Consider the following 13,427-nt stretch of genomic DNA (forward strand, 5'->3'; position numbering starts at 1 on the left):
CCTCACATACTCCAGTTGTTCCCGTTGTTCCCGTTGTTGAGCCACAGAAAAATTGGTGAACTGTGACATCACACCTTTCCCCTCATGGGTCTGCTTTGTCATTCCAAACCTGTGGATTCGTTCTCAGCTTCCATGCCACGCCAACAATACCACTAACGGACAAAGAAGTGAGCCGAACGAGGGTATTCAAATCAGGGACCTCGGAACAGTGAAGGGCCACAGAGAAGCTCTAACCAAAATAACTAAGGTTTTAAATCATAAGTATGACTCTTTATGTCTTGATGCACACATATGTCAAACTCAGAGACCTTCGACTATCTCAATCCCTCTTAGTGACTTGGAATGAAAGAATAGTTAATGAGGCAATCTATAGGGGCCAATACTGTGGCGCAGCGGGTACAGCCTCTGCCTGGGACACCAGCATCTCATATGGGTGCCAGTTCAAGTCCCGGCTGCTCCACTTTTTTTTTTTTTTTTTGACAGGCAGAGTGGACAGTGAGAGAGAGCGACAGAAAGAAAGGTCTTCCTTTTGCCATTGGTTCACCCTCCGATGGCCACCAAAGCTGGCGCGCTGCAGCCGGCACATCGCACTGATCCAAAGGCAGGAGCCAGGTGCTTCTCCTGGTCTCCCATGGGGTGCAGGGCCCAAGCACTTGGGCCATCCTCCACTGCACTCCCGGGCCACAGCAGAGAGCTGGCCTGGAAGAGGGGCAACCGGGACAGAATCCGACGCCCCGATTGGGCCTAGAACCTGGTGTGCCGGCACCACAAGGCAGAGGATTAGCCTAGTGAGCCACGGCGCCAGCCTACTCCACTTCCGGCCCAGCTCCCTGCTAATGGCCTGGGAAAACAGCAGAAGATGGCCGAAGTGTTTGAGTCCTGCACCCACGTGGGAGACCCAGAAGCAGCTCCTGGCTTCAGACTGGCCCAGCTGCAGCCATTTGAGGAGTGAACCAGCAGATGGAAGACCTCTCTCTCGGTAACTCTGCCTTGCAAATAAATTCTTTAAAAAAAAAAAAAAATGAGATAGTCTACAGCCAATCATATTTTATTGGTATTACTAAGTAACAGCATCAAAAGTGCTAGAGACACTGTTGTTAACGAGATATTTAGAAATAAGATTGGACGTGGACCACAAGACAGCTCAGGAGAGCTGGGTCAAATAACTGCAGTGGTCACACACCATTCCAGGCTCAAGGTCATGAGGATGACCTCTGGGATAACGGCAAAACTCCTGCCCTTGCCCCAGCGTGTTCTTGGGAGCTGAGTCCATTACATCGAGGAGATGTCAAGACAGCGGCTTTGTCACTTCGTCCACACTCCTTCCTGTTACCTGGAAAACACCGCAAGCAGAAGGTGAGCTGGGATGGATTCTGGCCTGCATCCAGGATGTGGTCGGCCTCAGTGTGGCCCATGTCTGTCCTCCTCGCCCTCTTTGCCCTCAGCCTGGTGAGAAACAATGGTTGTGGAGTCTCTCCCCACAGAGACTCCCAAGCAGGGGTAGAAATGTGTCCAGATACCCTGGGCAAGCTGAGGCAAGGGATGAGAGCCCTAGAGAGCCCTCGGCCACTACTTTGACTGTGTCCTGTGGGCTGCGTGGAACAGGAAAATACTTGGAGCCCCTGATGAAAGATCATGAAGGCTTGAATTCTGAGCTTCTCTAAGCAGGAGGAAGCAGCTCACAATTCATTTTCTTTTTTTTTTTTTTTTTAAGATTTATTTATTTATTTGAAAGGCAGAGTTACAGAGAGGCAGAGACAGAGAGAGGTCTTCCATCCGCTGGTTTACTCCCCAGATGGCTGCAATGGCCAGAGCTGCACCGATCTGAAGCCAGGAGCCGGGACCTTCATCCAGGTCTCCCATGCAAGTGCAGGGGCCCCAAAGACTGGGCCATCTTCTACTGCTTTCCCAGGCCATAGCAGAGAGCTGGATTGGAAGAGGAGCAGCCGGAACTCAAACTGGTGCCCATATGGGATGCCGACATGCTACACCACAGCGCTGGCCCCCACAATTCATTTTCTACACTGCAGGCAAGTAGGAGGTGCTCAGTAAACACTCATTGAAAGATCGAATAGGGCGCCTGGTACCACTCAGCTATGAGATGGGTGTTTTAAAAAGCAAGCCAGGGGACCCACGCTGTGGCACAGAGGGTTAAAGCCCCAGCCTGCAGCACCGGCATCCCATGTGGACGCCGGTTTGAGTCCTGGCTGCTCCACTTCCAATCCAGCTCTCTGTAAATGGTCCTGGAGAAGCAGCAGCCCCTGCACCCATCTGGGAGACTCAGAAGCTGCTCCTGGCTCCTGGCTTTGAATTGGCTCAGCTCCGGCTATTGCCATTTGGGGCGTGAACCAGCGGATGGAAGACACCGCCCTGTCTCTACCCCTCTCTCTGTAACTGTCTTTCAAATAAATAAATCTTTAAAAGAGAGAGAGAGCGAGCACCAGGGAGGCAGGAATCACTGTGCGGAGTCCCGGGGATCCTGAACCAGGCTAGGAGCCAAGGCTGCCACTCGGAAAAGACACAACCTCAGTCCAAAAGCAGAAGCAACATAACACTTCCCAGGGTCTGAAGCAGGATCCTCTACACATCGGTGTTTATGAAAGCTGTCAGGAGAGGAAGCCCTGATCAGCTGGGCTCGGGGAGCCTGTGCCCTGCTGCCTCTCCCAGAGGGGAAGGCTTTGTAAGATGGATCAGCCCATGGCCGGCGCCGTGGCTTAACAGGCTAATCCTCTGCCTTGCGGTGCCAGCACACCCGGTTCTAGTCCCGGTCGGGGCGCCGGATTCTGTCCCAGTTGCTCCTCTTCCAGGCCAGCTCTCTGCTATGGCCCGGGAAGGCAGTGGAGGATGGCCCAAGTCCTTGGGCCCTGCACCCCATGGGAGACCAGGAGAAGCACCTGGCTCCTGCCTTTGGATCAGCGCGATGTGCCGGCTGCAGCGCGCCAGCTTTGGTGGCCATTGGAGGGTGAACCAACGGCAAAAAGGAAGACCTTTCTCTCTGTCTCTCTCTCTCACTGTCCACTCTGCCTGTCAAAAAAAAAAAAAGAGACGGATCAGCCCTGCGGTCGGCACTGTGGCACTGAGGGTTAAATCGCCACCTGCAGCGCTGGTGTCCCAGGTGGGCACTGGTTTGAGTCCCAGCTGGACTGAGTTGAGTCCCAATCCAGTTCCCCGCTAATGTACCTGGGAAAGCAGTGGAAGATGGCCCAAGTGCTTGGACTACTGCCATCCACAAGAAAGAGCAAGATGAAACTCCTGGCTCCTGGCTTCAGCCTAGCCCAGCCATGGCCACTGGGGACATTTGGGGAGTGAACCAGTGGACGGAAGACTCTCCCTCTCTGTCTCTCCCTCTCTCTCTGTAACTCTGCCTTTCAGATAAATAAAATAAACCTTCAACAAAATGGATAGTCCAGCAGGGTTCTGAGGGGGTGCAGAGAACTCAAACAGTGAATCCTTGTGGCCCTATCAGAGCCAACACTCGATTTTAAATACAAATAATTTCCTCTCTTCTACCCTGAACTGAAATTCATAATTATTGTCTTCATAATTGTAAAGATTTAATGCCCTAATGATAAGAGGAGAAATAAAAAGAAAAGCAATCTACCATGTGTATTTCTACATAAATATTCAAGAATGACTACACTTGAAGACCAAAACGCCCCCACAAATTTCACAGCGCCCCCTAGGGGTGATGCCTCCCTGGTGGAACCACGGCTCCAGCCCATGGTCGTCCCAGGTGCCCCCCCCCCACCTCCTAAGCCACAGCCCAGTGGCTCTTTGTGGGGAGCAGAGCCTGGCTGCCTCCCAGCCACTCACCCTCTGGCTGTACGAAAGAGGGCAGGAGGTAGCATCCAGACTGGCCCGTTCTTGCTCCACAGCCAACTCATGCGGCATCTGTAAGGGACAAATACATCCGTGTGTGGAAAGGCCCGCCAGGACACCTCAGCCAGCGGATGCTGCAGAACACGGGGAGTCAGCCGGGGAAGGAGGGTTCTGTCTGCTGCACTTCCCTTCTCAGAGGGTGGGTAAAGGTCCTTTTTTTTTTTTTTTTTTTTTTTTTTTTTTTTTTTTTTGGACAGGCAGAGTTAGACAGTGAGAGAGAGAGACAGAGAGAAAGGTCTTCCTTCCCTTGGTTCACCCCACAAATGGCCGCTACGGCCGGCGCTGCACTGATCCGAAGCCAGGAGCCAGGTGCTTCTCCTGGTTTCCCATGTGGGTGCCGGGCCCAAGCACTTTGGCCATCCTCCACTGCACTCCCGGGCCACAGCAGAGAGCTGGCCTGGAAGGGGGGCAACCGGGACAGAATCCGGCGCCCCAACCGGGACTAGAACCCAGGGTGCCGGCACTGCAGACAGAGGATTAGCCTATTGAGCTGCGGCGCCGGCCCTATTTTTTTTTTTAAAGTGATTCGCCTTATTGCTTGAGCATCTTTTTCGTCACATCTCACTTCTTAATAGTGACATCCAACAGCAGGGATGGCCATGCCTGGGACCCCTGGCCATGCGCTTTGCCGACTGGCGCTCCCTGGCCCTGCCTTTCTGAGAGCTCAGAGGGGAGATGGGAGCTCTGGTCCCATGAGCGCGTGGCGGTGCCCTTCGGGGGACAGGCCGAGCATGTGCCTGGAGTTGCGAGCCCACGCCGCCTGCTGGCACTGTGACAGCAGGATGTTTAGTTCCTCTGCCTCTCCATTCGACCCACGGGAAAGTGAGGGGAGAAACCCTACGTTGCCGGGTTATAGTAAACGTTAACCAGAGCCTGTGAGCAGCACCCAGCCCGGGACCGGAAATGGCAGACAACTGGGGAAGTAGCTTTTCTCTTCCTGAACCCCTGGCAGGCAGCCTTTGGGCAGCCGGGAAAGCAGAGGGTGGCCAGCCCCAAAGACCCAGTGTCACGTTCAGATCCTTGTAAAGCAGAACCAACACTCCTCCCATGGGGGCCTGACGCACACGCCAGGACGCCCTAGTTCACTCAGTCCCACGGCTCCCCCTCACGCTGGCCAGGTGCCACCATAGCCACCTTTACTCCCTGCCCTTGGCCCAGGCATCCTCAGACCTGCCAGCGCATGCAATCTGTCACCTTGGCTACCTCCCTCCCCTCGCGGTCACTGAGGGCTTGCAGAGAGCATGGGGCCTGTCCTTCCTCCCTGGGACTGCTGCCATTTCTACCAAAGACACGAAGCGCAGGTGTGGTCGCAGTTAAAGTAACACCCTATATGGGCACCGGTTCAAGTCCCGGGTGCTCCACTTTTTTTTTTTTTTTTGAACAGTATTTATTTATTTGACAGATAGAAATAGTGAGAGAGAGAGAGAGAGAGAAAGGACTTCCTTCCATTGGTTCACCCCCAAATGGCCGCTACAGCTGGCGCTGCGCTGATCCAAAGCCAGGAGCCAGGTGCTTCTTCCTGGTCTCCCAGGCGGGTGCAGGGCCCAAGCACTTGGGCCATCCTCCACTGCACTCCCAGCCATAGCAAGGAGCTGGGCTGGAAGAGGAGCAACCGGGACAGAATCTGGCGCCCATGTGGGATGCCGGCGCTGCAAAGCGGAGGATTAGCCAAGTGAGCCACGGTGCCGCCCCCCCCCCCCCCCCCGGTGGCTCCACTTCTAATCCAGCTCCCTGCTAATGCACCTGGAAAAGCAGCAGAAGATGGCTCAAGCTTGGGCCCCTGCACCCACGTATGGGACCTGGAGGAAGCTTCTGGCTCCTGTCTTCCAATGGGCCCAGCTCTAGCCATTGCGGCCATTTGGGGAGTAGGCCAGCAGATAGAAGAGATCTCTCTCTCTCTCTCTCTCTAACTCTGCCTTTCAAATAAAGAAATCTAAAAGAAAAGAAAAGCAAGCACAAGCGAAGGCTGGGCATAAGGAGGAACAGCCCAGCAGAGGCCTCTCTGTGTAACTTCTCCCGTGCACTTTTAAAGGCAAAGATAGCTCTCTACAAGGCACTGTTCCCTTGTGTGTGCAGGTGGCAGATTGGGTCTGGTGGCCTGGCAATGTCCTAGCAGGGCAGGTGAGCAGCGACTCGCTCTGCAGGGACCCACCAGCTCCGGGGCGGCCCGAAACAGCGAGCTGAGCGGGTAGTGCAGGAAGTTGAGGCAGGTGGCTGTGTAGACGTCGGCGTAGCGCATCAGCTGGCCGGAGAAGAGCGTCTGGCGGAAACCACAGCGGAACAGGCTGCCTGTGGTGCTGTAGCACAGGTCCAGCTCCCGGGTGAGCCTCTGGCCAGGGGACAGCACAGTGAACTAAGATCCCGGCCCACTTCCGCCTGCACCACCCAGGGCGGGCCCCACCTCCACCCCCACCCCCTCCGCCCCACCCCCACCCCCTCCCCAGGACATCTGCGGGAAGGAGCTGTGTGACAGGTGCCACCCCTTGCTCCCCTCACGCTGATATGCCCAGAAAGGGAGCCCGCAGGACTAAACCTGCAGCCTAACTCACTTTTCTGATGCCCCAGCCAATGGCACGGCAGAAGCCAACACCACCAGCCCCCCTCCTGCCCCCTGAACAATGCGCCCCACCCGGCCCACTACCAGGCCTTCCATTGAGAGCTTCAAGGATGGGCCTGGACACTGACCCCCAGCTGCTTCCCCTCCCGAGCCTGAGTATCCTCTTCTGTAAAGTGTGACAACCCCTGTCCAGCCGGGCTCACGGGACTGTGAGGTGACCGAATGGCAGGACCTGCCAAAGTCTGCCGAGAGCCTTCATGATGGGGCCAGCTGGGCCGAGAATTGCCACGTAAGTGGCCTGACGCCCCCCGGACCCTGCAGGCCTGCGGGAATCTCCCCACCTCCGTCCCTTCTCCCCCTGTTCCCCGGGACACTCAATCACATTTTCTCAGGCCCCTTCTCTGGCTGGCTCCTAGCTGTCCATCCTAGCTGGCTAGCCGGTCACAGCGAGATGCGACCCTGCTGACACACGCTGCTCAGGAGGGGTCAGGGCGAAGAGTGAGGGCCACGCAGATCAGCCTCCACGTGGCCGGTGCTCAAGAGCACACCGCTGTCATTTGGAACATTGACCAGCAGAGGGTGCTGTCTGACAAGGTCAGAGGCAGCTGGGGAGCCAGGCAAGGCAAATCCAGGCAGGAAGCCAGGGCACCTCCCCTCCTCCCACACTGGGCTGTCCCCTCCTGCCCTGCTCTTACCCGAATCTCCTTCTTGGTGGAGTTGATGACTTGCAGCCCAGCACTGCTCCCATCCATGTGCCTGGTGCAAAAATGCCATGTGACCCAGGGGGAGGGGAGCCCGCCTCCCTATACCCCATAGAGTTTGGGGAGTGGGGGACACACAGGGGCCCCGGGTGAGGGTGCTGGCACCTGGGCGGGTTAGGAGGAAAGGCCTAGGGGTCAGAGTGTGGGAATTCCAGGGAGGCCATTGGCAGCCCCAAAGTCCAGTTAATTAGGGAGACACACACCCCTGATTTCCTGACCACGTTGGCCAGGCCTGGGCATGGGCCAGCCCTCCCTCCCACTGCCCAGCCCGCCCCAGATGGGCCAGGCTCTCACTGGTACAGGTCTGCCAGGCGCATGTCCAGCCTCTTCAGCTCCTCCTCCCGCTCTGCAAACCGACAGAGGACAACCACTCACTGCCCCTGGCCCCAGGGCAGAGCCACTGAGACTGGCCAGAAGTAGACAGGGATAGGCGCCGGGGGACAGGTGAGGGCGGCATGCAGGAAGCCAGGTGACCTTGCTACCTCACATGGCAATGACTCACACCCAGCTCAGAGAATAAGCCCCAAACTGTCTGGGTTTGTGACCTGTCGACGACCGCAGCTCACTGCGAACAGGGAAGGAGCACCTTCCTCTCACCGAGAGTCCGCCGGGCAGATGGGGAAGGCAGCCCCTGCCCTCGAACCACCACAGGAGCCTGGAGTCACCCCACGAGCATCCCAGTCCCAGCTCAGCCCGCTCCTGGCTGTGTGACTTTGGGCAAGCAGCTCGACCTCTCTGGGCACCTTTCTCCTTATGCCGCACAGATCACCGTGGAGAGGACTGCTGGCCACTACCAGACCCACAGGGAGAGGTGGCAGATGAAAGCGGGCTGGCCAGTGCCCCCAGCCCGGGCCCTGACCCCCACGGTGGCTCACCCTTCTCCCGGGCCCAGATGCCCAGCTCCCGGGACAGCTCGGGAACCACCAGGCAGGTCCGCCAGCCTTGTCGCTTCTTGGACTTGACAATGTCCCCAAAGATGTGGTCTCCGATGTAGAGGATGTCCTTCCCCCGCACCCCGAGCAGCTCGCACACCACGTCCGATGAGCCTGCCCACCAAGGGCGCACGGAATCTCGCTCACCTTTCCCGTGCTGGCAGGGCAGGGGAGGGGCGTGGGGCAACGGGGGCAGGGTGAGGGTGCGCCTACCTCCCGAGTAGACGGCACAGTGCTGGTGGGGCCCGGTGTAGGTGCCCACGCGGAGCTTCCCTGAGTCCTGGAGGGGGCAGGGCAGAGGGTGCCCTGAGCCAGGAGAACAGCAGCTGTCACCCGGGTCAGGGAGTGCGGGGGGACTGGGGGCATGGGGGCAGGGGCATTGCAGGGCCCTGAAGGAGGCCCCCGGTCCCCTGCCTCCAGGGAGCTGGCAGCTCCCTAGGCAGGTGAAGTCTGAGTTCGGCAGGAGTCCCTGTCCCCAGCCATGGTCCCCAGGTGAAAGCAGACAGGGCCCCGGCACCTGTCATTACCGTGTTGACCTGCCTGAGCACTGTCCCTTCTGCAAAGAATCGGGGCTTCTGTGTGTCCACCACAATCAGGTCGAAGTAGGACCTCCAGGGCCTGGCCTGTGGGGTGGGCGTGGGGGAGCACGGTGGGGGGCACAGCGGGTGCACGCAGCCTGTCCCCTCCCCGCCAGCCTCCCAGCCAGGGATTGTGGGGGTGGGTGACGGACACCGTGGACATTCTCCGGTTCGCTGCAGAGCTCCTCCCGGGGTGGGCAGAAGCTGGGGGACATGGGACACACTGCAGCCAGCTGGTGATACTCACCCCCCCACTGCCAAACAGGTAGGTCATGATGGCCTGAGAGGGACAGGGCAGGGTCAGGGCTGCCAAGGTGTCGCTGCCCATCTCTGCCCTCACCCCCACACCCGGGGGCACACTTTGGCAGGAAAACTGCTCATTCCACCAAGGCCCTGGAAGGCCAAGAAATGGAACCTAGGACACCTGCCAGGCAGTGGGGGCAGTGGGGCTGGGCGCCTTCCCACCTCCGTCACTGTTTCCTGCAGTGCCTCCATGGGGCCAGGAAGCAAGAGGCCCTCCTTCCCCCCCACACACACACACATGCACACACACACACTCACATCCGTGTAGTTGTAGCTGCTGTTGGTGGCCAGGAACACTTTGCCAACCTCTTTCATCTTGCCCAGCAGGACGGGGATTCGAGCCTGGGGCAGACACTGGAGTGACTTCCAGGGTGGGGCCTCCCAGAGAAGCCCTGCCCCCTCCTTCGTAGGTTTAGGCCTCCAGGGAGCCCCCCTCCCAGCACTACCACCCCCCAGCAGGTGGGCTCTGGGCCAGGCAGGAAGGCCCTGAGCGATGCCCTGGTGCAGGGCTGTGTCTAAACCTCAACGAGGCGACTGGGAAAGGCAGACGGGACAGTCGCGAGGGGGAGGGTACAGGGCCTGGTGGTGGCCTTGGCCTGTGGCCACTCACGTCCTTCTCCACGTATTTCTCCAAGTTCTCCAGGGTCTTCTGCTTGAGACAGCCCTGCAGGAGGGAGCGGAGCTGTGTGTGGGCAGGTGCACCTGCCCACGTGCCTGCATCCCACATGGCAGGAGCAGTGCTGCGAGTCCAGACCGCAATCCTCAGAGGGAAGAGGGCCCTAGAGGCCTGGAGACCGCCCGATAGAACCAACAGCAGGCAGGTCAGGCGTCCGAGGGCCCTGGGCCACTCACCGACTGGTGCACGCTGTTCATGGCATCGGTCACATCCTGCAAGAGGCTTCGGAAGGACATGAAGAGGTTCCCATGCTGATAGCCGGTGTCACAGCTGGGGCAGGACAAGGGGAGACAGAGGGCCAAGGAGGGGCTCACACCAGGGCCCACACCGGGATTCCGTCCCAGCCATCCTTGAGGGACGTCACCCTGTGCCCAGCATCACCCCCACCCCCGGCCAGGAGAGGCCTCCCGCCCAGCTCCTGGAGCCCCTCCATCCCTTCAGGAGGGTGCGGCCCCCGTGGGTCCCCGCAGGGCTGAGCAGGCCACAGGGACGCACTTGGTGTAGCGGGAGCAGCCAGAAAAGAAGTCCACCAGGCAGGCGTAGAGGTAGGTCTCTGGGGCAGAGACAGGGGGTCAGCAGCAGCCCGCAGGGAGGCAGAGGCCCACCTCCCCCAACCCTGCCCTCCCTCACCTGGCAGGTTGAAGAGCGTGTTGAGGGTGTGGAACCGCTGCAGGTCAGCCCTCTGGATGAACTTGCTGGGGTAGTAGCTCCAGATCTCCGCCCTGAGGAGGGGTGGGCTCGGTGCAGGCGATGCCCCCTCCCCGGCGCCTCCCAGAGCCCGTTCCTCCCTCCTCAAGCCCCCTCCGGGTCCGCCTCCATCTGGCTGGCATCTGGGGAGCCTCTCCCTCCTCTCTCCATTCCCGTCTGCCTTTTCCCTCCAGCAGGGGGCGCAGTCTCCCCCCACCCCCCCAGCCTGCGGCCGTACTCGGAGAGGAAAGCGAGGCCGTGGACTCCCAGCAGCACATTCCCGTAGGCGTCCACCTTCAGCAGGTTCCCGTAGAGCGCATCGAACACCAGGCCCCTGGGGAGAGAGCGCAGCGGCTGTGCGGGGCTGTGCCAGGGGCGCCGACAGCCCAGCCCCCGGCTCGCGCGGCTGAGCACCCGCACCTGGTGGGGAAGCCGGGGTCATAGGTGTAGCGCAGGATCTCGTGCGGGTACCCGATGCACACCAGGTGCTCCAGCAGCAACTCAAAGGCCAGCGTCTCGTAGGCCGGGGACTTGTAGGCTGTAGACCCGGGCCGGTTGGTGCCTGGCTGCCTGGCACCCCCTGCTGTGCCCCCAGCCCCAAGGCCCCTGTGTTCCAGCCCCCTCTACCAGCCAGAGTGTAGTCCATGTCGAAGCCGAAGCAGCGGATCTTCCCCAGTGCCAGGCTACGGTTGACAAAAATCCTGGGCAAGAGGAGGAGGAGGTTGTGGGGATCAAGCCCGCCAGCACCCCCAAACTCAAGCCCCATGGAGGGGCGGGGAGGAGACCCAGGCGAGGGGGCAGTGCACCCCTTGCAACTGCAGAAAAATGGGGGGAGGTAGATCAGGGCCAGCCGGGGCCTCCCCTGGTTCCCAGTGTGGCTGTATGCACAAGTATGGCATGACTGTATGGGTGTGAGAGTGTTTGGAGAAGCCACAGCTCACCACCTAACCCCACGGGGCTGTGTCGTGGGCTTCCATCCCCTGGGTGAGGCTGCCTCAGAGTCAGAGTGGGAGGTTGTCCAAAGTCAAAGATGGGTTTGGCAAAATCAGGTAGCACTTGTTGGGGTGAAGGGGAGAGTGCTCTGGGGATGGAGAGAAGTGAAGGGGACCCCCTGTGTCTCGATGTCCCCCTCTGTCACTCCTGCTGCTGTGTCAGGTGGGCGGTATCCAGGCTATGGCCCCTTCCCCCACCCCAAATGCCCAGCTCACCGCTGGTGCCAGTCCTGCTTCGGGCCCTCAGCGTCCACACTAGGCTCCCATGGCTCTGCCCCTTCCATGCTGGCCGTCACTGGAGTGACCAAGAGGCACTGTCCCTTCCTGGCCATCTGTGTTATCAGCGGGGCCCAGCCACCCTGGGCCTCAGCAAATTCAGGCCCCTCTGACACAGCTGCCCCACCCTGCGCCCCCACCCCACCCCACCCCTTGGGGAGGAGCCAGCCAGGACAGTCCCTGGTATCTCACCCCTTCTTCTAGACCCCCGGGACCAAGGAGGAGGCCTTCAACTACCTCCAGGGCACCTCCTCCATGTCTAGGATTCCTGCCCACAGAAACCCCAGAATGAGCAAACATGGGCATCACAGAGGCTTACACATAAAGTTGTTGATAAAGAGAGAAAGAACTCAGAACCCATGCTGTATAATAATTCTAACATACCTGGTTATCAAATTTCCCAGCTTAAGGGACAGACATTGGGGCACAACAGCTTAACCCACCACTCGGGATACCCACACCCCATACTGGAGCATCAGTTCAAATCCCTACTCCTCTGCTTCTGATAGCCCAAGTGGGCCCCTGCTACCCACACGGGAGATCCAGATGGAGTTCCTGGCTCCTGGCTCTGGCCTGCCCTGTCCAGGCTATTGCAGGCCTTTGGGGGCATGAGCCAGCAGATGAACCAATTTCTCTCTCTCTCTCTCTCTCTCTCTCTCTCTCTCTCTCTCTCTCTCATGAACACACACACACACACACATTCCTTTCAAGCAGATGAAAATAAATAAATAAACATTTAAAAACATTTTCCATGGCCAGCATTGTGGCAAAGTGGGTAAAGCCACCATCCTGTATGGACACTGGTTCCTGACCCATTTCCGATCCAGCTCTCTGCTATGGCCTAGGAAAGCAGTAGAAGATGGCCCAAATTCTAGGGCCCCTGCAACCATGTTGGAGACCCAGAAGAAGCTCCTGGTTCCTGGCTTCAGCCTGGCCCAGCCCTGGCCATTGCAGCCATCTGGCAAGTGAACCAGCAAATGGAAGATTCTCTCTCTCTCTCTCTCTCTCTCTCTCTCTCTCTCTCTCTCTCTCCCCATGTGTGTGTGTCCCTCTCTCTGTAGCTCTTTCAAATAAGTAAATAAGTCTTAAAAAACATTTTCCTTGCCCAAAGGCAAATTTAAAGAAGAAGTTGCTAGAAGCATAGCAGGAGCTAGAAGAGGCGGTGGGTGACTGGAGCCTCGGAGTCGGTGAGGAGAGGAGGGGCCACCAAGCAGGGCATGGGGTGCACTCGGTGTGCAGTGGAAACAGCCTCTGAGAGCCCACACCTCTGCTTCCACAGCAAAACATGTGACTTCGTGCACAGCAGTGGCCGGGGTCATCCAGAAAGACATAGACGAGGTGGCATTTCCTCTCTGAAAAAGGAAGCCAAGTTTACTGACCATTTTAGAAACCTTCTTTCTTAAGTAGCCAAATCAAATAAGGTTAGGCACTTTCAAATACGTGAAAGTTAGCTGGGAATAAAAAGCATGTCTGTGGAACAGTTCCTTCCTTGACAATGCCAGGAGAGCAACTGTTTTTTGTTGTTTTTTAAATATATTTATTTATTTATTTATTTGAGAGGCAGAGTTACAGACAAGGAGAGGGAGAGACAGAAAGGGGGGGGGGTGTCTTCCATCTGTTGGCCATCCTCTACTGCTTTCCCAGGCCATTAGCAGGGAGCTGGATCAGAAGTGGAGCAGCTGGGACTTGAACCAGAGCCCATATGGAATGCAGGCACTGCAGATGGAGGCTTAAACCCCAACGCCACAGCGCCGGCCTCAAGAAGAGCAACTGTTAGGGCGGTGAG

At 58.3% G+C, this 13,427-nt stretch overlaps 1 protein-coding gene across 1 annotated transcript; it reads right to left on the reverse strand.

The window, feature by feature from the left end:
* Nucleotides 1-98: 98 nt before the first annotated feature.
* NT5DC4 (5'-nucleotidase domain containing 4) lies at nucleotides 99-11,649 on the reverse strand. Its single transcript, XM_062208873.1, has 18 exons — nucleotides 11,582-11,649; nucleotides 11,001-11,074; nucleotides 10,794-10,911; nucleotides 10,612-10,707; nucleotides 10,317-10,423; nucleotides 10,182-10,239; nucleotides 9,863-9,956; nucleotides 9,621-9,674; nucleotides 9,269-9,352; nucleotides 8,963-8,987; nucleotides 8,657-8,805; nucleotides 8,343-8,409; nucleotides 8,073-8,243; nucleotides 7,492-7,543; nucleotides 7,132-7,192; nucleotides 6,032-6,208; nucleotides 3,814-3,891; nucleotides 99-152 (listed from the first exon to the last, which is right to left on the reverse strand). Exons 1-18 carry the CDS (start codon nucleotides 11,647-11,649, stop codon nucleotides 99-101), a joined length of 1,587 nt encoding a protein of 528 aa, XP_062064857.1.
* Nucleotides 11,650-13,427: the final 1,778 nt, after the last annotated feature.

Source organism: Lepus europaeus, chromosome 13 (genome assembly GCF_033115175.1).
Source record: "Lepus europaeus isolate LE1 chromosome 13, mLepTim1.pri, whole genome shotgun sequence".
Taxonomy (NCBI): domain Eukaryota; kingdom Metazoa; phylum Chordata; class Mammalia; order Lagomorpha; family Leporidae; genus Lepus; species Lepus europaeus.

Bases quoted from the DNA above. Each gene is read 5' to 3' on its own strand.
- NT5DC4 (XM_062208873.1), bottom strand. From the start codon at position 11,649: ATGGAAGGGGCAGAGCCATGGGAGCCTAGTGTGGACGCTGAGGGCCCG. The intron at 10,912-11,000 runs GTAGAGGGGGCT...CCGGGTCTACAG, and splicing joins CATGGACTACACTCTGGCTG to CCTACAAGTCCCCGGCCTAC. The intron at 8,244-8,342 runs GTAGGCGCACCC...CTTGGTGGGCAG, and splicing joins CTGTGCCGTCTACTCGGGAG to GCTCATCGGACGTGGTGTGC.